General features: G+C 34.8%; 1 protein-coding gene and 1 long non-coding RNA gene across 7 annotated transcripts in view; one reads left to right on the forward strand and one right to left on the reverse strand.

Annotated features, from left to right (window-relative positions):
* Positions 1-26,782, reverse strand: LOC122356349 (regulator of microtubule dynamics protein 2). Of its 2 annotated transcripts, none has more exons than XM_043254968.1 (11): positions 26,721-26,782; positions 24,447-24,874; positions 17,239-17,413; positions 16,688-16,790; positions 15,921-15,981; positions 6,301-6,376; positions 5,519-5,596; positions 4,364-4,462; positions 2,365-2,418; positions 1,698-1,778; positions 1-1,614 (listed from the first exon to the last, which is right to left on the reverse strand). In XM_043254968.1, the coding sequence occupies exons 2-11, from the start codon at positions 24,869-24,871 to the stop codon at positions 1,567-1,569; spliced, it is 1,200 nt and encodes a 399-aa protein (XP_043110903.1). In that variant the 5' UTR covers positions 24,872-24,874; positions 26,721-26,782; the 3' UTR covers positions 1-1,566. The 2 variants fall into 2 exon arrangements, with proteins under 2 accessions (XP_043110903.1, XP_043110904.1); XM_043254969.1 differs by lacking the exon at positions 26,721-26,782 and adding an exon at positions 25,934-26,033.
* LOC122356350 overlaps positions 26,649-27,732 on the forward strand; it is a 19,405-nt gene continuing 18,321 nt past the window's right edge. For 4 of the 5 annotated variants that reach the window (XR_006252310.1, XR_006252314.1, XR_006252312.1 and 1 more), the window contains exons 1-2: positions 26,691-26,771; positions 27,050-27,157. This is a non-coding gene — a long non-coding RNA (uncharacterized LOC122356350). Of the gene's footprint in view, positions 26,772-27,049; positions 27,158-27,732 lie in introns of all 5 variants that reach the window. The other variant, XR_006252311.1, reaches the window with a different exon arrangement.

Raw genomic sequence — 27,732 nt, forward strand, 5'->3', positions numbered from 1 at the left:
TGAATTCACCTTATTGTATATTGTAGTGAGCAGCAGAGAAGAGGATCTTCATATGCACCATTACATCTCAATAATAAATCACCAATAATCTAAAATGTACCATACAGATCATTTCAACATAAAAATGCTTACATTCATAATGCTGGGTACCAACAAATGGTATTAAAACAATTTGAGGGAAAAATTACATTAGACTTACATGGTCCCCATAATTTCTCTTGGGATTTAGAAATCATCTTTGGTCAAAAAAATAATGTCTAGGGATTAAAATCTATACAAGTCATTTGAGTTACAAAAAAAAAACCAAAAACAGGTTTCACAGAGAGAATCTGAATAACAAGATTAAATACAGACAGAGTTGTTCAGGTGTTCTTAATAAAAAAAACTGCAAAAGGCTGCCTTTCAAAAGGGAGGATTGTGCCGTGAAAGGTTTAACATTTTTGATGGATTAAAAATTTAGCAATCTCTTATCAGCAGCTTTTCTGGAAGGACTAACCATTAAATGTGTCGAAGTTCTTCCGAAGGTTTGTTTCGGACGTTTATCATGAGGTAAACTAGATATCCATAAATAGAACTATATAATCATGCTGTTTTGTAGGATATGTCTATGAAATAATAATTCATAATTTTGGATTAACAAAAACACAGAAATTCTAATTAGCATGCCTTTAACGCCAACCACACAGATCTGTTTCAGTATTGGTCAGAATTAATTAAAATTGCACCAGCCTTCAAGCTGATAGTCAGAATTACTCATCCTCGGGTTATCCATTGCTCACCAATGGATTCATTGCAGTGAATGGGTACCGCCATTTCAAACAGCTGATAAAAACGTCTCGTGAAGCAGCAAATCCATCAAGAGGTTTCTTCAAGACTTTTTAACTTTCATTTATAGCTAAAATAATAGTCCTCGATTCGTAATATTGCTCTTTCTAATAAAAAAGTAATCTCATCTGAATCAGGAGAGAAATATGCATAGATTTCAAGCAAACAACACTCTAAAAAACATATGGTTGAATGATGGACAAAATGTTAAAGTGATACTATGGGTTTGTTTCTTTCAAACTTGCAGCTTTTGACCGGCAATGTGACTGGAACAGTGCCGTTTGCTTTTGCGGTATTGTGATGTTTTCATCAGCTGTTTGGACTCTCATTCTGACGGCACCCATTCACTTCAGAGGATCCATTGGTGAGCATGTGATGTAATGCACCATTCAACCAAATCGGTTTTTAAATGAAGAAACAAACTCATGTGCATCTTGGATGACCCCAGGACGGGTAGATTTCTGAGTGCAATTAATTCAATGCTGCGTATAGCTACTATTATGTCTAAAATGTTTTGAAAGGAAAAAAAAGAATTAAGAAACTGTCCTACAGTACAGTATTTTGTGCATAAACTAAAAATAAACAAATATTGCTGCTGGTCTTCCCTTTAATAGATGAATAACAAGGCCTGGACCACATTAGTAGTTCATATGTTGGTTTGTGGCTAAACAGCTACAGTCCAGTCACAGTCGAGTTCAAAGAGACGGAAACCAAAGACAGAGGGCTTTTGCTGGAGACTTGTTAAAGTGATGCAACAAGAGAGTCCAGTTCCTTCTGTGCTTCTTCGTCCTTTAAAGAAAACACGCAAATAAAGTATTACAAAAGCGAGACTCAAACTACAATAGATCAGATTCTTCAGAATAAGAAAACACCTCTTTAGTCTGAATGTTCATTGCAGAGGCAACGTCACACATCTGCTGGGCTTGACTCCTCTGACCCAAGTCTTTGTAACACTGATAGGAGAAAAGTGATATAGGCGCAGTTACAGAAACCCTTTACAACGTTCCATAAAGGCTTCATCGGCTCAGTTTCTAAATCTAGCGCACTGCCCACGAAGAAGTGTGTCGCATTGTAAGATTATGTAAAACTCAGTGAAAAAAAAAATGCTTTAACTGAGGTTGGAGTGAGGAAACAGAGAAACGATTAAATACAGTAGCGCATTCAAACGTTAAGATTTTTCAAGCTTCAAGGTCTCTTAATAACTACATTTATTGGATAAAAAGTTAAAACTGTTAATTTTATGCTCAACGAGACTGGATTTATTTGATCAAAAATAAAGTAAAACCTTATTACAATTTAAAATAACTGGTGAAACATTTCAAAATATTGTATTTTTTTTTTAAACAATGATACCTTTTTTTCCCAGAAAAAAAAATAAATAAAAAAAAAAATAAAAAATTGACATTTAATATAGTTAGGATGCTGATTTGGAAGGTAAGGCCGCTCACTAGGTTTGGAACAGAGCCAACAAAATTCTCAATGTCATTATTAATCAATATTCAGTTCATTAAAAAAATAGTGTAGATCTGAAGTCATTACCTTGGCTAAAAACACATAGTTGAATTTTGAATACTTGGGACTGATCTCTTCTGCCTGTAAAATCAAACACATCCATCATTCACAGAAGTTATTTATTGACTACAGACTGTCTAAACAGAGACTGTTTATGTAACAGATTTTTTGCATTTCAGGTGTAGTTTAATAAATGGGATCATGAAAAACACATCTCTCTTGAAAGAAGGACAGCACTGCTGCCAGGCAAACGTCTAGGGTGCGTTTTCAAACGCTTTGCGTGTTAAATGAGATATTAAACAATTAACATTGCAGGCAGTAAACCTCCACTCTATAATCAGAGCAATAAATAACGCTGTCGACATTTACGAGACTTACACAATCAAACAAAATATAAACACTGCGGTAGCCACATATATGAGGTTATGTTTTTGACAAAGTCGGGTTCCTAAACCTTTTGATAAACGGATTTTTAAATATATTAACATATATTTTCAGCTGCTTATGATTATTGGCTTTGGATTTTACAGCACAAATCCTAGGGCTTTGTCCTCTTATTTCTAGGTTTTCCATAGTTTTCTTCGGATTTAAAGTCTTTTTTTAGGGTTCCTCTTTAGTTTTAACATCTCACACACCATTGCAATAATAATTTTTAAAAAACTAAATCACATCAATCTGACTTTTTTTCTTGCAATTGCATCTCACAGTTCTGACTTCTGAATTCTCCGAAATGTGAAAGAAATATAAACTCGCAATTCTGAGAAATAAATCACAGTTGCGAGCTACAAAGTCAGAATTCTGAGAATTTCCCTCAAAACCAGACTTCATAACTAGCAATTACTTTTATATCTCGCAATATATAGTTTATATATCACAATTCAGAGAATTATATATTTTATCACAATTGTGAGATATAAACGCGCAATTCTGGCTTTATAACTCGCAATCTGCAAGTTTATATCACCTAATTCTCACTTTTTTCTCTTGCAATTTCTTCAAATTCTGAGAAAAAAACATGACATTAAAAAAAAAAAAAAAATTCAGTGGCATAAACAAGTTTCTACAGGCTTTAGGGTTCCAGAAAAAAAAAAAAAAAAAAAAAAAAAATGTAAACATTATTATGACCGCACATTTGATAAATTACACTGCCAAAAGTATGCAGCCAAAAATCATACACACATACTACTATTCCGAAGTTTGGTGTTGGTAAGCTGTTTTAGTCTTTTTATTATACTCATTACAGCAATAAAAACAGTTCAACTGTGAAACAGTTTTACAATTTAAATTAACCACTTTTACTAAACATTAAAATATATTTTATTTATAAATAAATAATGATAAATAGAAAGTTCAAAAGAATAGCCTTTTTAGATTTTTTTAAAACGTTTTTTTCCTTCTTTTATAAAGGATTTCCGCTAGATGACATTTTTTGGATGAACCTCACCTTGTAAATTATAATGCAGCACCACGTACGTTACATTCAACTATAAAACCAATAAAGGAGATCACGGCTGCATCAATGATTGATTTTCTGCCCAGTGAAGGGGGTTTCCACATAATTTTGGCCACAGAGCATGTAAAGCTGGATTCTGTGTGTGGATCACTCAGTAAGTGAATGAAGAGACAGTATGTTATTTGTCTAGAAGCTGTTGGTATATTTCTGTTTCTTGCACAGAATTAGACTCTTTATGATTAACGACAAAGAGTAACTCCCTATTTTTTTTCTTTAATCAGTCATGCTGTTGTATAACTCTCCAGAATGTTATGTTGTCTTGGCAGGGTGCAACAAGTATGAGCACAGACCCCTTAAATATTAAGTGATGGGTGAGATACAAAGGGTAGGAGAAGCATCATAGGAGAAGACACTTATGTAAAGACACTGAATATAGGAACACATCTGGAAATCTGGAAACTGGATTGGAAGTTTTAAGTACAAAGACATATTTATTCAAAAGGTCTGACCTTTAAATAAAGAGGCTCCTTATACAATCAATCACTAGATTGTCCCACCAAAGACACGTCTCACCTTGAGAAAGTTCTGCAGGGCGTCCTGGACTGTGGCACTGGGTGGCTCTCCAAACAAAGTAGCAGCGATTTTCCTCTCTATCCATGTGCATTGTGACACCTGTGACAACATGTTTATGGACAAAGTAAAAAAAGAATTAATACATTGGAATAATTAATTAATAAAAACTGTTTATATTATAATCTTTAAGAAATATCTTTTTTAATATACATTCATTGAAACCAATTTAGCCCGAAAATCTAAATTGCATGAGAAATTAAATTTTTGAGAAAAAAATGCATTTTTTTTGTAGCACATAGTCAGTAAGAATACAACAGTCTTTGCACATTTTTTTCAAAGACCCAATTTTTTTTAAATTATTACACAGAATGCACAGAATCACCGTAAAAACGCACGCTATTATTAAGAATTCTACTATTCTTTATTTTTTTTAAATGTCAATTTGTCGAAGGTGAGATTTAAACATCAGATGAAAACTGAATAAATAAGCTTTCCATTGATGTACAGGTTAATATTATGACATACAACCATTTGAATATCTGGAATCTGAAGGTGCATAAAATCTGAATATTGAGAAAATCACCTTTAAAGTTGTCCAAATGTAGTTCTTAGCAATGCATATTACTTATATTTATGCCAGGAAATTTACTAAATATCTTCATTCTTGATATGCTAATGATTATTAGCATAAATTTCTCATTTTGACGAATATAATGTATTTTTTGGCTATTGCTACAAATACAGTGACTTAAGATCGTTTGGGGTTTTTTTTGCTCTAGGGTCATATATGAAAATGATATCTAAATAAATTGATACTGAAGACTGGATTAATGATGCTGAAAAATTTGACGTTAATATCACATCAGAATATTCTCTTTTTACTTGACTTATGATTAGATAAATGCAGTCTTGGTGGCCATAAAAGAACTTTTTCAAAAACTTTGGAATCGTGTGTGTATATATATATATATATTTTTTTTTTTCATTAAAGATTTTTTTTCTCTTTTTTTCATAAGGTCTGGCTTTTCAGACTTTAAAAGGAAGAAAAAAAAGATATTTCTCGGATATTTCCAGGTTTTCCATGAGCGTGGGAACCCTGATTCAGGCTTCAACGAACACAGCGTCACCAATATCTCAAAACGCTCTGTCACTCACAGCATAGCACCAGCGGCCCAGCAAATAATACGACAGGGGATCTTCAGGTTTCAACTCAATTGCTTTATCCAGATGATCCTTGAGACAGAGAGAAGAGAAAAGAAGAGCGAGAGAGAGATTTCATTCTATGTGGCACGGCTTGTCTTTTTCGCTGATCTCTACAGCTGAGACGCCGCAAATATTTCTCCTGAACTCGCACGAACCCAGAAAAACCCACCACACGCATCTGTCATTCAGCTCCTCTCTCTCCCTCTCTGCGCTCGCTCACCTGCCAGGGATCTGCAGGTGTGTGGTGTTTGGAAATCTAGCTGACAGCTAAGATAAAATGCTACGTGTATCAGAGACTGATCTGCTCTTATGAAATACGTGTGTGTGCGTGTGGTACCCTCATTCCATTTCCTCTCGTCTCAGATAAGATTATGAACACTAACTCTCACAGAAGCTGATGCTACGCTCCCATCAACCCGTACAACTCCTGAAATCAACTCAAACGACCTTTTCGGCTGAGATAACCGTATCATTTACCGCCCTTCAAGCACGGGAATAAATGTGTAAATAATTAAGAGTCGAATCTGTAATGGAGAGCATCTGGAAGTAATTAAAAGTGGAAGTAACTGGAAGTAACTACTTCCTTTGTTGACGAGCTCAGCTGTAAACAGTTCATCTGAAATGCACCATATTCTACCGTCTGCACAGACTGGTTGAAAAAATAAGAAACGCGTACATCGTGTTGAAATATAAGAAACGTGAACATTGTGTATAGAACAAATATGCACACTCACCTTGAAAAGATAACCATTTTTTATTTTGTTCTGAATAGATTCATATTCTGACAGGAGCCCACAGAGTATAGCATACCTATGCAGAGATAGAGAAGATGGAGAGATAGAAAAGAAAACCGTAATCAGTAACATATAAACAAAAGCTGTGCTGTATTCCATTAATAATAATAGTTTATAGACCCTGGATCACAAATGGAAGCAAAAAGAATATTTAATATTTTGTAGCAATAGTTAAAATACATTGTATGGGTCAAAACGATTTTCTTTTATGCCAAAATCTTTAGAATATTCCATGAAGTTCCATAAAGATATTTTGTAAATTTATCACCGTAAATATATCAAAACGTCATTTTGTCAATTTTCTCAATATTTAGATTTCCCGGGTAAAAACGTAATTATAGTGCTCCATTTTCAGGCAATAATTTTGTACTTAAGAAGTACAAAGAATTTGTTTTCAGTATATTAAGATAAACTTAAGATCATCTAAGTGTACTCAACTGTGTTATTTTGAGACACCATGAATATGACCTAAAATGCACTTTTAACATGCTACCCTTGTTTTTAAAAATGCATTTAGTTATGATCTAAAGTTTATCTTAAAAACTACTAAAAAATCATTTTTAGTAAATTAAGTACAAAATTAGTGCATGAAAATAGAGCACTTTAATCACATTACGCAACTGTACTTTTTTTTTTTTACCTGGAGTTTTCCAGTTATCCAAATACTGTCCTATCCTAACAAGCCCCACATCAATGGAAAGCTTATTTATATCAATTGAAAAAAAGTTTACACTTGAGACTAGTTTTGTGATTCATAGCCACATTTGTCCAGACACAGTGAAGGTTTGAACACTAATACTGTGTCCAAACAACACAGATCTACTGTGGTAAACATCAATATTCACTGTTGCGAACAAACAACTATATAATGTTAAAATGGTATCGAAAAATGAATCTTACCAAACCTCTACGGATAGTTTTAGAGAGTAACTGTCAACTGAAGACTAAACAATAGTGTAGGAATCTATTCTGAGAAGGTTGGGCATTGATAAAGAAAGAATTCAACATTTTTGTCAACTTTCTGTGATATAAGAACCAATGAGCGGATGAGTGCAAAACTTTAAAACAGCTCTTTGTATCTTAAATACTATATCTAATAAGAGTTACAAATCATTTCTCATTACAAAATCTGACTCTAATTACTTACTGAATTAACCACATTGAATGCCACTGTAAATTGCCTCTGCCAAATTGCTAGTTAAACCGCAGACATTTAAACTAATGAACTAAACTGCAGAAGAATTACTCTGATGATTAATACTAATACATTTAACTAGGCTATTTTATAAAGATTGCTGTTACTTATCAAGTCGCTACTTAAGGCTGTGCAGCGATTTTACTTGATAGAAAAGAAAAAAGGAGGAAGAATTAGGACTGTAAGTAAAAAAAAGGCTGATGTGCGTGTGTACATGTGCAGTTATAGTGTGTTGAAGGGCCGGCTCAGAGGTGATCAAAGCTTTTCCAGCATAGCGATGTAAATCCTGCTGGTACTCAGTCAGACAATGGAGCCGGGCACAAACACTTTTTGTGTGCATGATAAAGAGGTGAAGAGGTCAAAGACTGTCACAGGAGGTGAGCGGGCTCCGTTTGTCTGAAGCCGTTGAGGGACAGATTCTGTAGCCAAAAGTCTTTGACCTTGAGCTCACCAGAGAAAAACTCAAGACCATGACAGTCGCACCTTAGTGGATCGGCTTACTATACTGTTGTGTTTGTGTGTGTGTGGAGGGAGGGGTTGTGCTGTGGGAATAAAGCCCTTTTACTGGCTCTTTAGGCTGCTAAATAAAAGAAAATTAAATGCATCTAGGATTGCGAGAAGCAACATAGCTTCTCTCTCATGCATTTTAATTCGTTGATTGGTAGATGAAGTTAAGATTGCACTGAATGGTCTCAGCTGCAGGCGGCACGTCCACGGACCACCCACAGTCTGCTTACTGACCATCTGAACTTCTCAATCTAGCAAGATCTAATCTGATTGGCTGACTTTGTGCAACTTTTTGAGAGTAAGAACAGGGTTTTTTTTTTTGGAATCAGGAAACCAAATTGCATTTACAAGGCTAAACCAATAGAGTGCTGCGGGGATGACATATTTTCCTAAACCAAAACCCAGAAATTAAATAAGGTTTGTGGTGAGCACAAGCTCAAGATATTTTCTCATTTTACTGTACGATATGCATCAGTAATATCTACTTGAGAATTTTTTTACATTTTAACTTATTTTGAAAAGAAGCTAAATGGGAATACACTGTTAAAAACAAAGGTGCTTAAAGGGTTCTTCACATATGATGCCATAAAAGAACAATTTTGGTTCCACAAACATGCACTCAGTCAGAGGTTCTTTAAAGGACCATGTATTTATCACCTTTTTAGAAGCTTTTGTGAAACAGAAAGACATTTAGACAAAAAGTTATTTTATGGAAACGTGAATCTCCTTTATTTTTAAGAGTGTACAGTGCTTTATGGGCATATATTTAATGCACACATTCATGTCTGTGCTAATGCAAATATAATATATACAGTGTATATATTGTTGTCGAAGACTTTGTTGACTTTGTAATCAGAAATTACGTCTCCCAAACACAAACTATGGATTACTATGGAAATTCTACACAGTTTCTGCTAAATTGCATGTAAAAGTTAATAAATTCACTTTATGTGTTGCTAAAATAGAAAATTGAACATTGCATCACCATGTTAAGGAGCCTGGCATCACTGCAAGACAGACATAGAAACATATTTCATGTGCTTTCTCCCAAAGCAAAGAAACACTTGGGCAAGTTTTGGCAATTTCTCTTGTCTGGCTACTATGACTCAACGGTGCAAAGTTGGACATTTATATTAAACTCTCTACACCAAAAATAGGATGACCGACCACAACAGAAGGTCACAAAGTTTGTCATGAGATGTTTGGGCGCAAAGACGACAAATGCCAGAAGCTCCGTTCCAAAACCAAGTTTGCTGCCTACAAAGAAAGCACTTAAAAGTAATCATGGGCATGTTCTTGACATGAAGCCTGCAAAGGTAGGCAGAGACATTACCTAATTTTGATCGAATTCCAAGAACGCATCAAGTCTTCCTAAGAATGTTCCCAGAATGCATTGCAATACACTAAGTGAACCAAGATTACAGAGGATTATAAAGATATATTTCATTCAATACTGACAAATATGTAGCAGTATCATGATTTTAGCTTTGCAACGTGCTGGCATAAAAATCTGAAGCTGTTTGATTGCAATTTGTTGCTGCCCGTCACTTACAAGGGTCCATTTAAGTTTGAATGCTTGAATGTAGACAACAGACTGGTTTTGGAACAGAGCTAACAAAGTGAAAACAGCCAAAACTGACAGCACAATCCTGATTATTTATTAAAAAAATGGCAGCTCGTGGACATAAATTTGAAGATAACCAAAAATAGCTCTTATGATGAACTGCTAATAAATTTGAACTGAAGCAACATGAAGAAATACCAGAAGTGATTACTAATAACAACTGCTGGCAGAGATAGTACTGGTGGGGAGAAGGTTGCTCAATGTTCCCGGGGCTAATTCCTTCCCCCCTCCTTTCATAGATTGGTTTGTGAAGTGTTTTTATTCATTGCTGTCATGTTCTGGCAATGCCCAGAGGCCTGAACATTTAACCACAGCAAAGTGATGGAAGCCAGTGGCAGAAGTTCTGCTGGCTGAATGAGCACGTCACACACCTGACAACATCTCCTCACGCCAGGAATCTGGGGTTTCCCTCCACAGGGGCATTATGGGTAAACATGCCCAATAATAAAAACTGTTTACCACATGTGGATACTTTGCATACAAAAACATTATTTCCACTGGTATTGTTTTGATACAGATATTCTTGTGTTAATATAACAGCATATGGACAACATTCATCCATTTTTCTACTGTCTTTAATACTACAAAGAAAGCAGGGGAAAACTGAAACAATATGACCAAATCCTGAACAAATATAAATTACACAAATGTTTTAACCTTTATAATTTGTTTCTGCATCTTAAAATAGATGCTGAGGCTGGTGTAATGACTGCTTTGCATCACAGGAATGAATTACATTTTAAAACATATCACAATACAAAACAGTTATTTGCAATAATATTTCAAAATAAAATTGCTGTTTTTACAGTATTTTAAATCAAATAAATACAGCATTGGTGAGCAAAAGATCAGAAATCTTACCTATCAATAAAACAGATTGAATTTGAACAGAAGAGTATATTAAGATTTGCCTCAAATTCATCACACATATCCAATTTCTCATAGACACTAGGTTTGTTCGTTATCTAGTACTAGTATAAGTACGGAGACACAAAATGGGAAGTTAAAAGTTAAAATGACACGGTTGCATGAACAAATGCATTTTTATATAAGTTTTGCATTTGTTAAGACTAGCAGGTAGATTTAGGGTTGAATTGGGTGTAGGGCATATTTCCAGTAAGATAAAGTATTAACTTTTAGTATATGGATATTCTGAAGCATTAATTATATTGATATACATAGCTACATCAACATAATTTTGAACCTGTGCTTTAACGCCACTCAGTTGACATTTCTTTTTGAAACTGTGGAGAAAAGTGCAGTAACAGAAACAGAAAAAGTGCACAAAAAGTGGTAAATAACTATATGAAACTAGGTTGGATTTTTTTCTCAGAATATATTTTCCAATTTGCCGCTTATTAATAGTTAGTAAAGTAGTTGTTAAGTTTGGGTATTGAGTGGGAGTAGGGATATAGAATATGGCATTAAATGTGCTTAATTAATGGATAATATTCTAGTAATATTCATGCTAATAAGCAACTAGTTTCTCTAATAACCATTAATAAACTCCAACAGCCTTAGTTTCAAAGACTGTCTCACAGTGTTGGCTTTTAAGCACAGTTTACAACAACAACAAAAAAAAAAATGCATGTTCGCTTCAAACAATGATGACAGCTCAATGATGAGGTGGATTTGTTGCAGCATCTCATTCATGCAGAACCAGTCCAAAATCCCACTTACAAATTAATTCATTTGATGCTCTACACGTACTGATATTTCCTGCAGGAAATGCAATTCTACTTTCATAATTAAAAAAGGCCATTTGAAGCAGATGGTGTTAAGTTCATCGCGCATAAAATCCAAAAATGTTAAAGAAAACAAGCAGATGTTTGTTACTCTATTAGTGTAATTCTTCATGCTCAGAACAGGTCGGGGAGGTTTTGTGAGCTTCAGGCAGTTTCCAGTGTTCTTGAGTGAAACTTCTGTAAAGTTTATTCTATCTTGAAATGTGTGTGTGTGTGTGTGTGTGTGTGTGGGAGAAAGAGAAAGAGAGCAAAAACAGAATGAAAATGACACTAGAAGAGGGAGAGAAGGGATTTGTACAAGAAAAAGTGTGGTTTGGCCAAGGGTTGTTTCTGACGGTTGCTTGGAGTCCTTTCGGTGAGTTGAAATATTATATAGACTCCTACACACTCATGCAGACACAAACCACACAGAAAGAAAAGAGAAGAAGAAGAAAAAACCGCCGAACACTAAGACTTGTGGCTGCCAGAAGATTATGTAAGTTTAATCAGTATTTTCCTCATGGGCAGAGAAATCCCCTGAGCAACTGGCCACAAACAAAGAGGTCTAAGAGTCAAACCAATTGACAGAAAGAACAGATTCCTTTCACCTCTCGGCTCAGAACAGAAAGTTCTCTCTCATCACCTTGGGCTGAGGCTTCAATAAGGTCTCAATGACAGGATCTACCATTGCAAGTCAAGGTCAAACTGCTGCTCTGTTCGCAAGGAAAACCAGCTACGATGCAGAATGGAAGGATGAGAGGCCAGCTTAAACCATTAGACGCTGACAGAAACTTTCAGCTCAAGGAATCTGACTAAATTAAACACCAAGCCTCAACAACTAAACAAATTATGTTGCAAAAGACGCACATTGTATTAAGACTTTATAATACAAGCTCATTCAGAAAAGAGTAACCTACTGCAAAAAGTACAGTAACATTTACTGAAGTATATTTACTTCAGTAAATGTTACTGTACTGTTTGCAGTAGGTGCAAAAGTTACTGTACTTTTTGCAGTTACTGGTGCAAAAGTCAAGCTGAAGTGCTGTATGGTTGCCAGGGCATTGCTGTGCACTTTCTAAGTTTCCATGAGAACGCAAACGATGCGGTTTAGCAGAGGTTCTGTTCTGAGAACTCAGATTTATGATTTTCTGGTAACGCATGATAAAATTTTACTATGCAGGACGAAAACGGAGTCATATTTAATCACTGTTAAAGTAATTTATTTTTGCCCTATTTATATTGCAGAAATTCAAAAACTGTAAAGCTAAGAAAGGTAATAGCAAACCTCTACTCAACAAATATCACCCTTTGAGAAATATCGCAGTTTCAGCAATAACCTTAGACAGGAAGAAATGATGACATTGTAGTATAATTAAAAGAGAATGCATCTCCAATAATATTTCCCAATGTTGATGAAAAAAAGTTTTAAAGCATTACAAATATCACTCCAAACATTCTCAACAGTTTGAAAATCTATTTGAAATTAAATTACCAAATGACTATTTAAAAAAAAAACTAAATGCAACTGGCTCTGCTCAAGATACAAGAATATGGTCAAAAATGGTCTTATAATACATCCTTCACGCACTGCATCATTAAGCAGAGCTGCTGCACAGAGGACAGGACAGAATTCAAAACAGCTGAAGGCAAGATCCTTATGAAAACCAGAATGCCAAGGACACATCACAGATAAGAGCAGCGGTAACTGAGATGCATGCGTGCGTGTGTGTGTGTGTGTGTGTGTGTGTCGGTCACAACGACCCTCCTCTGCAGCTCGTGTAACAATCCTGACGTCTGTGAGGGAACGGAAAGCATTGCGGAGGGATTTACACAGGCAAAATACAGACACGGAGATCAGTGAATATACCTTCATTAATACAACCACAACAAATGCTGCACAATTCAAGAGAGCCAAAACTGATCTGGCCAAAGCCGTCTTGCATTCAACTGCTTTCAACTGAAAAAAATTGAAGGCAGCTTGCCTTACGCTTTGAGTAGACAGGATAGGACTTCAGATGATATGAATCTTTTAAAATGTGTTAAGTGATACTGTTCATCATACAATACTATGGCTTTCAATCTGAAAAAATACCTGTTTCTCACATTTCAAAACTATATCAACAATATCAGATGGATGGGCACAAAAGCATCCACATATCATTGTGTCAGTTAATCCACTAAATGCTTTAATGCAATGACAAAATAGGCCTTAAAATAGTCTACCATTAATAGCTTTGGGGAGTTTTGTTTTATTCCTGTTTTTAAAGAAGCCTTTTATGCTCACAGTTGATGAGTGTGAAGAATAAATTAACAAGGTCATGTGATGCAATTTCAAGTTTTCTTTTCTCTTTGGAGTGTTACAAGCTATTAGTGCATTGATAAGATCCAAAAAGTTGCAAAGACTAAAATCTAAAGAGATGTTCTTTATAAGTTATGACTTGTCCACACCCCCCTTAAAAAGGTCATTTAAAAACTCTCCCACTTTTCTACATCACAGAGTGGGTTATTTTTATAACTCCGGCCAAATGTTTATGCAAAGAAAGCAGACAGAATTATTATTCTCGCTGTAGTGTTGCTGCGGTGCCATGTTCTTGAGATGCTGTGTGTCATTGTGAAAGTGAAACTAGATTCTTTGTGCTTCCAAAAGTGGACACAGCTCAGTGTGTAAGCTGTATTTAAAACACTGTCCCAGAACAGTTCGACACAAATATTAAAGTGTGTTCAGAGCATTTACAGAGGACTATTTTCTGAACCTGGGAGTAGTCTGTGCTAGCTATAAAGTGAATCCCAACTTTGCAAGAACAGTCTGGTGCTTCTGACTCACAAGTTACGTTTTCTTATTAAAAACAACCTGCTACTTACTATTCAAAGAGAGTTTTAAGCAGTGAAGGATAGTGTTTGTCGTTTGTCTTTTTTACAATCACGAATACGGACACAGTGTGATGTTTACGATGTGTGATACTAATGCGAAGCGCGAAAAAGGCAAAAAATGTCATGATAATCAGTAGTTAAGTCTCCACTGGATGTAACAAATGTCTAATTTGTAATGGCTTTTATCTTTTTTGTGTCATAACACCGGTAGACGGCATCAAAATATGATAAGGGGCACAACATGATTGTCTCATGCTTGAGGTATTTAGCTAATAACAAAGCATTGAATACCTGGCCAATCAGAACACGCATTGCATTACACCAAATAGACACAATAATGTCATAGGACCCCTTTATTACAGTAAATATATTTATAAAAATTATATATATATATATATATATATATATATATATATATATATATATATATATATATATATATATATATATATTATTGTGTCTATTCTATTTGGTGTAATGCAATGTGTGTTCTGATTGGCCAGGTATTCAATGCTTTGTTATTGGCTAAATACCTCAAGCATGAGACAATCATGTTGTGCCCCCTTATCATATTTTGATGCAAATCTACTGGTGTTATGACACAAAACGATAAAAGCCATTATATATATATATATATATATATATATATATATATATATATATATATATATAAAAACAAAAACAAAATTTCATATAACCTCTCTGACCCCAAACCTTTGAAAGCTATTGTATATACACCAAAACTGCAACAAAAACACAAATTGCAAGCAATTAAGTAGGAGTGTGAGTGCGTGTGCATGTGTATTTATATGTTAGCTTGGGGCTGCCTTTGCATGTGTTTACATTCCTGGGGTGTGGTGATGCTATCAAGAGGGTTTTGTGAGATGAGTGAGCATATCCAGAGGAGCTGGCAAGCCTGAAAAACACCTCCGGTGCAGGACACCCACACACACGCACACCCACATACACATTCAGAGACCCACAGACACACCAGAGCCCAGGTGCTACAAACAAGCATTCAAATGTATGTCTCTATGAGGGCCAAATTTATGAAAAAGCTCTTGAATAATGTAAAACCTCTTAAACCTCCATCCATACCATCCAGTAAAGTCTAAGCTACGCCAAAATGTGTTAATAATAGGTTTGCAAAAGACTGGAAATTATTATCAGGTAAAAGAGGTTCATTAAACCTTAAAGTGCCCCTATTATGGATTGAGTTTTCACGCAGTGTGTAAGACAGCTAAAAGCATCCTCAAAAGTTTTAAATCTGAAAAGTGCACTGTTTATATAGTTCTTGCCTTTCAAAAGAAATAGTCCACTCTGAATGTATCGTCTCTAAAACAAATCCCAAGCCACTGTATGTTGGCTTTAACATGAAACATTAGCATATAGCCCGCCCACTTGTTGGTCTTTTCGCGTTGGTCTGAATAAAAATGCAAATTCATTCTTTGTCACTAGGAGCTGCTTTTGGAGTGTTAAAAATAGCGATTTCCCGGGTAACGCTGTACACAAAGTGCTCACAAAAGCTGCTTTATCGGTCATTACAGGCATAATGGAATTAAAATAAAAATAATATAATAAAACCAAATCGATCAAATTGTGTTAATATTAAATTGATTTAATATTAACACAAACTTACCACTGATGACCTTCAGCACACTGTGGATTGATGGAAATTGCCTCTTCACCAACTTTTTTTCCTAAAAGAAAAAAGAAATGCAAACAAAATAAGACGCAAAAGACAGCACCCAATGCGTTTTCGCTAAACATAACTAAATAAAATTTTAATTTCGCAAAAAATCATAAACAGTTCACAGCTGGACTAATGAGACTTCCTCGAAAGATTTCAATAGAAGCGAGTATTGGCCTGTTTCCAAACTTTGACACTAAAGCCTTTATACAGAGAAGTGACTGAAGAACAGCAATTATAAAGGCACTATAGTAATAAAAAAAAAAAATTAAAAAAAGATCGGAAACTGAACTAGTTGATCCTGTCCCTTAATATACACATGGACCAAGCTGCTATTGTGTTACATTTAATTGGCAGGGAGAGGAAAAGAAAACAAAACAGAAAGACAATGGAGAGTGCAGACAGATTAAGAGCAAAACACTGGCATTCATAACCTTAAGAAAGACAAAACTTGTCTTCTTCACAGTTGGTAGTAGTTGTGTTTACATGACGGTTGAGACGGTTATAAAATAATTAGGCTACAAACATATTTATCTTAAATAAATTGAATGCAATTCACTTTTTTAATAATTCGATGAATCAATTATTTGCGGAGAAAATCTGCCAAACAATGAAATTACACGGTACTCGAAAGCAAGAGCTAATTGTTAACCATTATGTCAAATTATTCAATTCTGGCATACATGTCAACCTGTAATCAAAAAAACTGTGATTACCGTTCTCAGCACAGCTCTTCTTCTCTGCAAGGTCTGCAGCAAAATCATGTGCATCTGCATAGGCTCTGGACAACCGCCAAAGGTACTGATACTTCTGATCAAACTGTAAGCACAAACAAAGTGTGTTAATAAAACATTTCTAATAAGACACAAACCGTCGTACAACAAAATTTGGGATAAATACAAATTTTAAAATGTTTTTGGAAGAAGTCTCTTAAGCTCAACAAGACTGCAATTATTTGATTAAAATATACGCATATTGCGAACTATATTTATTTAAAATAAAATAACTGTTTTCATTCCTAATTTGCCTCTTATTCTTCTTATTATTAAAGCTGAAAACAGTTTTGCTTAATGCTTTTATGCTACATTTTTTTCAGGATTCTTTGATGAACAGAACATAAAAAAATTATTCTGAAACAGCTATAAACACTTTTAAAATGATAGATTTCACTGAATTTAATGCATCCTTGTTAAAGTATTCATTTTTTTAAAAACATAAAAAAACAACAACATACTGACCCCAAACTTTTAAGCTGTAGTTTGCCTACCTCTGCTTTCCTCTCCAGCAGAGCATTCAGGCCTTGTGCTTTCTCTGCCCCGTTACAGCTGTGCAGCCCATCTGCTTTCCGCAGCAGAGCCGTGAGCTCATCCACAGGTTCCTGCAGTGGCTTTCGGTCATCGTCACTTTCATCTTCCTCAGAATCTGTCAGAGCTGTTATATACCTGTAGCACACAGCAGAGAAGTCAGTGAGACTCTATCTATAATATAAAATAGGCTTCTTGCGAGACCAAAAAGCATGTCAGTGCTTGACAACAAGAATTTAATTTATATGTTAATTCTGTTAAATGTATTTTGGAAAGATGAAGTGACTCTATATATTAAAAGAACAATTCGCCCTAAAATGAATCTTAATCGCCCTAAGGCTATCCAACATGTAGATGAGTTTGTTTCTTTATCAGAACAAATTAGAAAAAATGAGTGTTACATCACTTGCTCACTGATTTATCCTCTGCGGTGAATGGGTGCCATCAATAAGAGTCCAAACTGCTACTAAAAAATATCACAATTAACCACAGGTAATACACATGGCTCATGTCCACCAATTATCTTGTGACGAAAAAAAGCTGTGTGTTACTAAGAAACCTATCATAATCATTTTTGTCTTGTCTGAATCAGGAGAGAGATATGCACATATTAAGCACTGTTTACAAACAAAACCAGTCCAAAAGAGTTCTAAGTGAAGTCTGATGTGAAAGGACAGAAAGAAGCTCACATTTTGGTCATAAACCAATTGATGCACTGGAGTGTGAATTATTATTAGGTTTTTATTCACTCTTTTTACTCTTATTTTTACGGCACCCATTCACTGCAAAGGAACCATTGGTGAGCAAGTGATGTAATTCTAAATTTCTCCAGCTATGTTCAGATGAAAATACAACCTCATCTACATCTACGGCCTGAGCGGGAGTAACCTTTAAGTCCATTTTTTCATTTTTGGCAAAACTGTTCCTTTAATTCAAAACATAAAAATAAATTCACATTACAGCTGCGAAGCGGATTTTTAAACGCTTTACAGTATCCTCAACCTAAAAGGCACCTCTCCGGAAACTCATGCAAAACAACATGCTTAAAATGTGTTTTCCATTCACAAGAGTCATAAGGTGAAGAACCTCTATTTGTAGGCCAGGCTCAAATTTGGTAATGAACGCACAAACGTATAGCTGTTCTCACGTCACAGACGCAGTCAGTAATGGATATGCATTCATAAAGTATTTACATGCAAAACATTAACAGGATCTGTGCACATGTGAAGCAGGCTAATTAACTGTTTACTGGGATTGCCGGTTTCAGACTGACACCTGAAGGCTTTCATGTAAAAACACTGTGAGGGTTGTTTATGTTTCTTACGACAAGGCACGCAATACCTTCCTAACATTTACAGTCTTCGAAAAGCGTCTCATTTCAATGACTGTAGGCGTGCACTAACACTCTCAGCAGCCGAGGTGAGTGTGTAAAAACATTAATTACAGGTTAAGGTACAAATGAAAGACTTGAGAAAAAGCGAAAACATAAAAGGCTTCCATTAAGAGCTGGCACCTGAAGCATTTGCGTCATTCGTGGTTCGTGAGAACATTTGAGACTTGGAGCGATAGTTCTGCAGGGATGTGTCGGAGCTGGAACCTCCGAGGGCACTTCAATATTACATACAAGACGGTCGCTCATGACAGTCAAAGGAAATCACCCACAAGACGGTGTGTTTCTGATTTTGAGAGGCTATAGTTACACATTAACTGCCAGAGATCTGAGTCATTTTGGCCAATCTCATCAGTCTGTCTGAAATGATGTCATTCTCAGACCCTCATTATGGCTAAACGTATACTGGCAACGCTTTTTCTGCGATGCGGTCCAGACATAATTATGAGTCACGTACCAAAACAAGCTCAAGTTGGATATCCTTGAAGCAACATAGGCGATAAACAACAAAATACTAAATAAGTGTATACCAAGTTTGGAAAATGATCGCTTTTGAAAGATGTCTTTGAAAGGTTATTAATATTATTGGTGCACAATTACTAATAATGGTAACCGTTTTGCTGCTTAATATTTCAATCATGACCAATTTTAGGACTCTTTGATGAAACAGAAATCGTTTAACATTATTAATGTATTTATTGTCCCATCTGAACAAATGAAAACTGCCCCGCCAAAATAAAAATTTACTTTCAGAAGTATTAACTTCTTTTCCTATTTAACTCAGACTTTTGAATTAGACTGCATCACGGTTTCCACAAAAATATAAAAAATTAGCTTAGAATTATTTCTCAAAGATCATGTGAGAGTCTGAAGTAATGATGCATAACAGAAATCGGTTACACTTAAACAGTTATTTTAAAATATGTTTAAATAATGTTTCCTAACAATTTCTGTTTTGATCAAATAAATGCTGCAACAGTGCAACAGACCTCTTTCAAAAGCAGAAAAATGTTAATTAAAGTCTGAAAGAAGTCTTTCCTCTGTCTGGATTGAAGGATACAGCCACACCCACACCCAAGAAAAACAGAATCTTCCACAGGGATTATTTCGATGCCAATCTTTTATCCCCCTCTTTGTGTGGCCATCATGAGCAGAACTGTAAATTCAAGAGTGCAGTGTTCGTTTGAGAGCACGTCTTGCATCCGTCCTCAGCAAAGATCAACAACTGTCAAGGATCTGGCTGAACACTCAGATCTCAAGCATCATTTGGATGAACATTCACCAACATCATTAGAGCAAAGGTTCGCCTTTGCAATACTTCTCTGCTTCTGTTTGTTTTGCTACAATTTTGCAATAGCAACTCATTTATTTATAGATAAGAGTTTTGATAAGCACACTAAAGTAATTCTCATTCTGGTAATCCTGATGAACATGAAATCAAAATAACCCTCTGTAATGATAAATGACAAAATTATGAATTATTACGGTCCAACTTGCACTTAAAGTGGAACCAACATTTCTATTTGTTAAAGCATTCAATGCAACTATGGGGTCGCTTTTTGTAAGTTTTCATTCATACATTAATTGATCCTCTGATTCATCAGCTAAAGTCTGGTTGGTTCTCTTAGTAGAGGTGCTTATGAACGTTTCTGATCATGAAGTAAAAGCAGCACATTCTAGAACTAAAGCTCATGTCTATTCTCATTCCAGAATGATTCTAGCCAGTCCACTATTTGACTACTGTGCATCTGTCACAGATCACAATAAACCAGGCATGTTTTCTCTGAGGGGGCAGTGCTTACTCTGAACTTTTGGATAAAACAAAAAAAATCTGCCAGTTTTTTTTATAGCAAAATGTATTTTTTCATTTTGTCATTTTCCCCCAGTTAAAATATATTAAAATGTCAATATATTATTATTACGATTATTATTTCCATCATAAATGTGATATTTAAAAATTAATTAATTACCTTTATAATTTTATCCTTCTTATGGCAAATCGCTGGCAAAAATCTGACAGAATTGTTATATTTATTAAAAAAAGTGGTAAAAATGTACATGGAACTGCAAAAATAAAATCTTAAACTAAAACTAATTAAATAATGTAATAGCTGAGGTGAATGCTGTTTAATCAATGAAATGAACTAATAATTTCATTTACATTTTTCTTAATCTAATTTTCAACAAATGGATGGCGCACCATATTTAAAGTTACAAAAGCTTCATTTTCCTTAAATTCTCCAGACAGCAAATATAAAAAAAAAAATACAATGTATGTGTCAGTTTGCACAAAGTTACATTTGGTCAGTATTTAGACAGACGCTACAGAGAAAGAGTTTGTGATCTCGTTATGGATGAAAACACCCACGCTGCCCAAACAGAGCTGAATAAACCTCTCAAGCCTTTAATATGCATAACAAAGTGCAAGGACTTTGAAAAGGAGAGCTGTACAGGGGGAACACAGTTACCATCCCAACAGTTACCGGCTGTGCACGCATTCAGATGACTTCATCAGACACAGCCCCTGGAGTTTGGACACAGACCATTCTTTATTCCTCTGAAAAATCACTAACCACAAAAAAGGGGTCAGTAAGATTAAAAATAATAACGTTTATTCAGCAAAGACACATTAAATTGATCAAGAGTGGCAGTAAATATATTTTTAATATTACAATGGATTTATATCTTAAAATACGTTTTTATTTTTCACTTTCTATTCAAAGAATCCTGAACAAGACGTATCCCAGTTTCCATAAGAAATTTTAAGCAATGCAACAGGTCTTCAACATTGCTAAGAAATGTTTCATATTAGAATGATTTCTTAGTCTTGCCAACCCAGGGAAAAATTATTTTTTAAAATACAATGAAAAACATTTTATTTTATTCAATTATTTTGCAATGTAAAACTTTTCACATTATTGCTATTTTGCAATGCTATTTTCCCATACATAATTTTTATGTCCTTCTTAAGGTTGATGTGCAACCAGTGCCATACTTTTACAGATCAAATTACCATATTACTGATGAACAATGTCCAATTATAGCCTCATGTCTTCTCAATAAAAGCAAGTCATCCACTGTAAAAATAACAAAATAACTAAATACTAAGACTAAATGGCCCAAAAACTCACTGCAGTAATATTCTATGTAGCGTTTACTATCTAATCTATATTTGATACTTAAATAGTTGATAATTTATGTATTTATTTTTACAGTGCATGCAGTAAATTTTTCATTTCAGGCATGCAGAATCAAGTTAACTGCAAATTAAAATTGTATATTTATGAAAAAGCATGACTTTTCCCCATGAATAATCAGCTGGTGATCGTGACTGAATTCAGATTTCGAGTTGGCAAATAAGAAGCCACGTTAAATCGCAAACCAAATTTCTGTCAAAAAAACAGACCCTCCAAACACAATGACAATGATGTACTATCTGCAACTTTAAAAACCTTCAGTGCACAGCATTATCCGACAGTCTCACAGTCCATTTAGAAGAGCGGATAATTTAATAAAGATTACAGTATCTGAAATCTGACCTGTCTGCCTCTATGTAAACAATAACTTTTCTATATCTACAGCAATGAAACATAATAAAACGGTATCATTTTAAACATTCAAGTATTAACATCCTTCAGCAACTATGGCAAGCTGTGACGTGATTGCACTCAAGCAATGTAGGAACGGTGACAGAAATTACAAGCTCCTACATGAGCCGGTAAAAATTAGACTGTGATAATTCAGCAGTCACTCTTTGAGATTGATCTGCCTTTGCTGTAAAGAGAAACAGAGGGAGGAAACTGTTTTGACAGATGAACAGCCCTTTCAATCCCAAGCATTTCCAGGACCGAACTACACACAAGCTCTCGAGTCAACGCTCTGCGCTAGATTGCAGTGTTAAAACCAACCTGGTCTCATAAAAAAACTAAAGGCTCAAACCAAATGGCCCAATATGTGAACGTCGGCACATTTTTATTACGGAGATATAGGTATGTATTTTGGCGGTTCTGAATGGAAATATCCAAGGACTGTTGCTAAACTTTAATGCTCTATCATGTTGGTAATATGCCCTATACCAAATCCAACCCTAAACCTACTCTAACTGATATAAAAATGCATTTGTTGATGCAACCGTACCATTTCAACTTCCTTTTACACAGATCTCTGTAGTCCGTGAGCTATTGAACAAACCCACCTTCTATGAAAATCCATATATGAAGCTGGATATGTGTGATGATGCTTTCAAAAGCATCAGTTTTCAAATATCCCAGCATATTAATATTGTTTAAGTCCTAACATGATGTTCTTCAAGTAAATGTGCGAACATTACGCTTTATTTCAAGGACTAAAAGCCTCTAATGTCCATTACTTTTAGAAAATGCAGTGATATGTACTTGTTGGTACGTATTCTGCGTATCGCTAAAAGTTTATGCCATGATACAAAGTAGGTTACAAAACCTGCCTGCTCAAAACTTCGATAACACTGCAACACAAAAGCCAGTCATGGTCTAGAAACACTCCAAACAGACATACAAAAACAACTTACGAAAACTGAACGCCTCAAGTGTTTCCTTTACTTTTACACTTGGGAGTATTTGGAGGCAAAGATGCACAAACCAAGCGGCTTAAAATAACAAATCATTTCTGGACGTTGAAGGTGCTGAAGAACATAATGTGTCAAAAATAACAAGAACTAAAGTTTAATGCTATGCAAAACAAAGCGGATTATTTCTGAATGGCTTTGGGAGCAGAATTTAGTGAGACTGGAATGGACTTGTAAAGTGCTTAGTGCTGAATTTAGTTAACAGTTGTTCAAATGAATGACTGGAGGCGGTGGAGTTCACCTCGTCTGTACAGACACACATGATTTGGAACGCTCTCGGCTTTCTCGCTGAATCACACTTTAGCTATGCACACACTTCTAATCCTTCTAAAACTCTAAATTATGTTACACTTGCCCAGAGTACGGACATGAAAAAACTAAATAAATACATCTAAATCGAGGTTAGCTTCCAAAAATTAATTGTAATAAATCGCATCCAAAAAAAAGTATTTGTTTACATTATGTGTGTGGACAATGGAAGCAATCAAAACCAATTATTTATTTATTAATAAATAAATAAATATTTAAACCCAGTTATTATTTATATGCAAACAGACACGCATGCATATATATATTTTAAAAATATATTTTTTGTTAATATTACATATATTTATATATAAATTAAATTATATTAATATAAATATACAGATGTAAATATATACTTGTATATAAGATATACTGTACATGTGTATATTTATATATACATGAAAAATATACACGGTACACATTATGTAAACCAAATGCAATGAGATTAATCATTTGACAGTTAAAATGTAGTTAGAAACCATGATTTTGTTATTATATAATCAGAAATGCATGCTTATTAGCAAGCAACAAATAAATAAAGGTCAAAATAATAATAAATACAGTCATGTATACTGCAGTGATGGTTGAAGCATTGTAAAATATAGTACATTTTAAAATATATTCAAATAGAACAGTTATTTTAAACTAATTTTACAGTTTTACTGTTAGTAATACAGCCTTAGTGAGCACAAGTCTACTTACTTCTCTCTCAGTTTTTTTTGTTTCCACACAATGATTGTGTAATTGACAGACAGACAGAAGGTGCTTTTCATAAACGAACATATAATTAAGTAATATCTGTTGGGATATTTCTACCTTTCTATAAACAAAAAAATTAATGACCTGCAAAGTTGGCATCTCAGCAAACTCACCCTCCTTCACTCTCTGCCTCTTCTGAGCTGTGTCCTTCACTTCTAGCGGAGACACCTGCTCTTTTTCTTCTGGTGGGAGTTCGATGAAGAGGACTTGCTCGGCGAGCAGCGATGTCGTCCCCGCTCCGGCCCCTCAGCTGATCTCTTACATTGTCTTGCAGGTGCGGAAGGGCATCCTTCAAGGCTTTTACCTCCTCTTTGAGCTCAGACACGCAATGGATCAGAGCTCCCAGCCGATCCAGCACCTCCGCCTGGCCTGTCTGCAAAACCAGGCTGCCTGCCGTGTGATCTGCGTTGCTGCTCAGGTGCAGGACTCTGCCACCGCCGGCTCCTATTTTGCGGAAGCAGACAATCGCCAGACTGATCCCTGCTGCCCCTGCCAGAACTCCCAAAGCCAGAGCCCTGCTGTCTGCTTGAGCCATCATAAACTGCAAAGACAAAAGAAACAGTATATTTTTATACAGGGATTTTTTTTCTAAATTGCAATAAATATTATTTGAAAAATGTAAAACAATTGTATTAAAAAGATTTATATTAGTGCTGTCGAACAATTAACCAAAAATAGGTTTTTGTTTACATGTGTAAGTGTACTGTGCATGCATATATATATATATATATATATATATATATATATATATATATATATATATATATATATATATATATATGCCATTTTTTTCATCTATAATTTTATCCAAAACACTTCACTCAAATTCACTTTCCATCCTGTTACTTAGACTTAGTAAACTAATCTATTAATGAAAATAATAAAAATAAGTGTCCCCATAAAATCATTCTACAGGCAGTGTCATTATTTTGGAAGCAAAACAACAGCAGAAACATCAGTGAGTAGCAATGGATGTATTCTGTGATGTCTTCTGGTACTAGTTGGCTTATTTTACTCTAAAACATTTCATGTTTGAACTGCAAAAAAAAAAAAAAAAAAAAAATACAAGATCAAAACTTTGAAATTGTCAAGTTCACAACCTTTCAGTCACATTGAGGAATGTTTGATTTTACCTTCATTGTTTTTATCGGATAAAATTAAACGACGTTTAGATATCTGAGCTTAACAAGAGCATCTAGTAAACCCATTCACATAAATACTTCCGTAGATTATAACAAGGCAATAAGGGTTGCAATGTATAAATAATATTTTAATTGGAAACATCATTTAAATTGGAATGATTCAAATTCCCCCAAGCGGCACTTTATTTTCACATGATCAGCAAGAAAATAAGCAATAATAATGAAAGTACATATATATATATATATATTCTGGTACGGAAAACACTTCAAACCGGAGCAGTGGTATTAGACATTAATCAGCTGTCAAGGTCTTTAGTAGACTGTGCGATATGCCTACATATGTACATGAAGCGGAGAATTAAAAATAACATTCTAACAGCATCAGAGCAGGCCTCATCAGCAAAAACATAAAACATACGCATAAAACAGCGACATTCTTATAAAAGAGCAGCCTTTACCTGTTCAAACTCTTAAAAGAGCAGCGGTGCGTCTACCTAAACAGTCCGTATCGCTCCAGTACTTGCTCCTAAAGGTTCCGCCCCGACAACGCAACCATTCAGTGCAAGTCTAGTTAAAGATTACGTTAAAAAAAAACCTTTGCAAAAACAAAGAAAAATGTTTAAAACTGAGAAGAAGTTTAGAGATTAATATTTAATTATTATCTAACAAAACGGGTGGACGGCAGCAGGAATGCAAGACTGCTAGCCTACATCTGTTCCTATTAAAAAAGTGATGCGATGGTACCATATTAGCAGATGGTCTTTAATAATGTAATATAATTTCTCAAAAATTCATACAATATACAGCTTTTTTTCTTTAGATAGCATACCTGCATACTTTGTACGTTAAATACTTACTAAATACTATAAAGAGGCCCCATCATTAAGAAACACACTTTATCATGGTGCATATGTAAAATAGCAGATTACTGATATGATTTGCCAAAAAAAGACGAGGGCAGAGAATCAAAGTTCATTGAGATGACTTATTAACAGAGTTGCACTTGTGATCTGCATGTTTACTGTTAATACCCACCACTTTTCAACAACAACAACTTTGCCTACTCCAGAACAGACCCGAAAAATGTACAACTAGGTGAAATTCAAAACCTAGTTCTATGTGCATTAAAAATATTTGTAATTTACTGAACAGTTGCATAAATAATCTGTTGAACACAATTATGTATGCATATACAAAAAAAGACCCTAACCATCAAAGAAATGTTAGAAAGTCTAGAAAACTTACTGTAATGGAGCAGAACCTGTGGCCTTCACTCCTGTGGAGCTAAGTGCTTTGGTGAGTTTCTCTCTAGTCTATATAAACACAAATATCTGATCAACCTTGAACTATGATTTCTGTTTCAGCTGCTCTGATTGGCTTTCTTGCACAAACATTCATTTAATGACACTACTGCAATCAAACAACATAATTCACTTTATATCTATTAGCCTTGTTATTGTAGTACCTTTCCTGAGTTCATTAATCGTATAGACAATAGAACTTGTCCACGTATATATGTTCTTGGCTATGTTTTAATTAATGTTAATGTTCTTTTTTTCTGCACAACTCCAAAGAAGATTTTGAAGAATTTTGGTAACCAAGTTCCGGTCCTCATTACGAATTCATGTTTTTTTATGTTCCTCCAAAGAAAAAAAGAAATACGTGTTTGGAACAATGTGAGGGTGAGTAAGTGATCACAGAATAATTTTTTTATTTTTTTTTTCCCTTTAAATGCTTGTAGTAAAGCAACCTTGAGTTTTAGAGAAAAGTACTATCTATCAATCAATAAATCACCATTATTTATACAGCGCCTTTAACAATACAGATTCTGTCAAAGCACTGAACAGTATTAAATAGAACAACAGAGTGTTAGTAAAGTATAATATCAAGATTAATTGCTTAATTTTTGGAACACAGAGACAGTCTGCGTAATCAAATCAACAATAATCGCTAGAAAGTAAGTGCCCCAACTAAGCAAGCCAGAAGCGACAGCGGCAAGAAACCAAAACCCCATTTGTGACAGAATGGATGCCATTCTTTATTTCTGTATTTGATGATGAGAACATAGGTTGCACACCTAGGATCCTAACTAATGAAGAAATAACAGAGCAGCCATCAGGTGTTTAGACAGTGTGCTAGGTTATTACATGTGGAATTTTTAGGTCCAGTAATTAGCACATTTTTTTTTTTCAAAATTTAGCATTAAGAAATTACTTGTCATCCAGTTCTTTTATATATCGACTATGCATTCCGTTAG

This window comes from Puntigrus tetrazona, chromosome 13 (genome assembly GCF_018831695.1).
Source record: "Puntigrus tetrazona isolate hp1 chromosome 13, ASM1883169v1, whole genome shotgun sequence".
NCBI classification, from domain to species: Eukaryota; Metazoa; Chordata; class Actinopteri; order Cypriniformes; family Cyprinidae; genus Puntigrus; species Puntigrus tetrazona.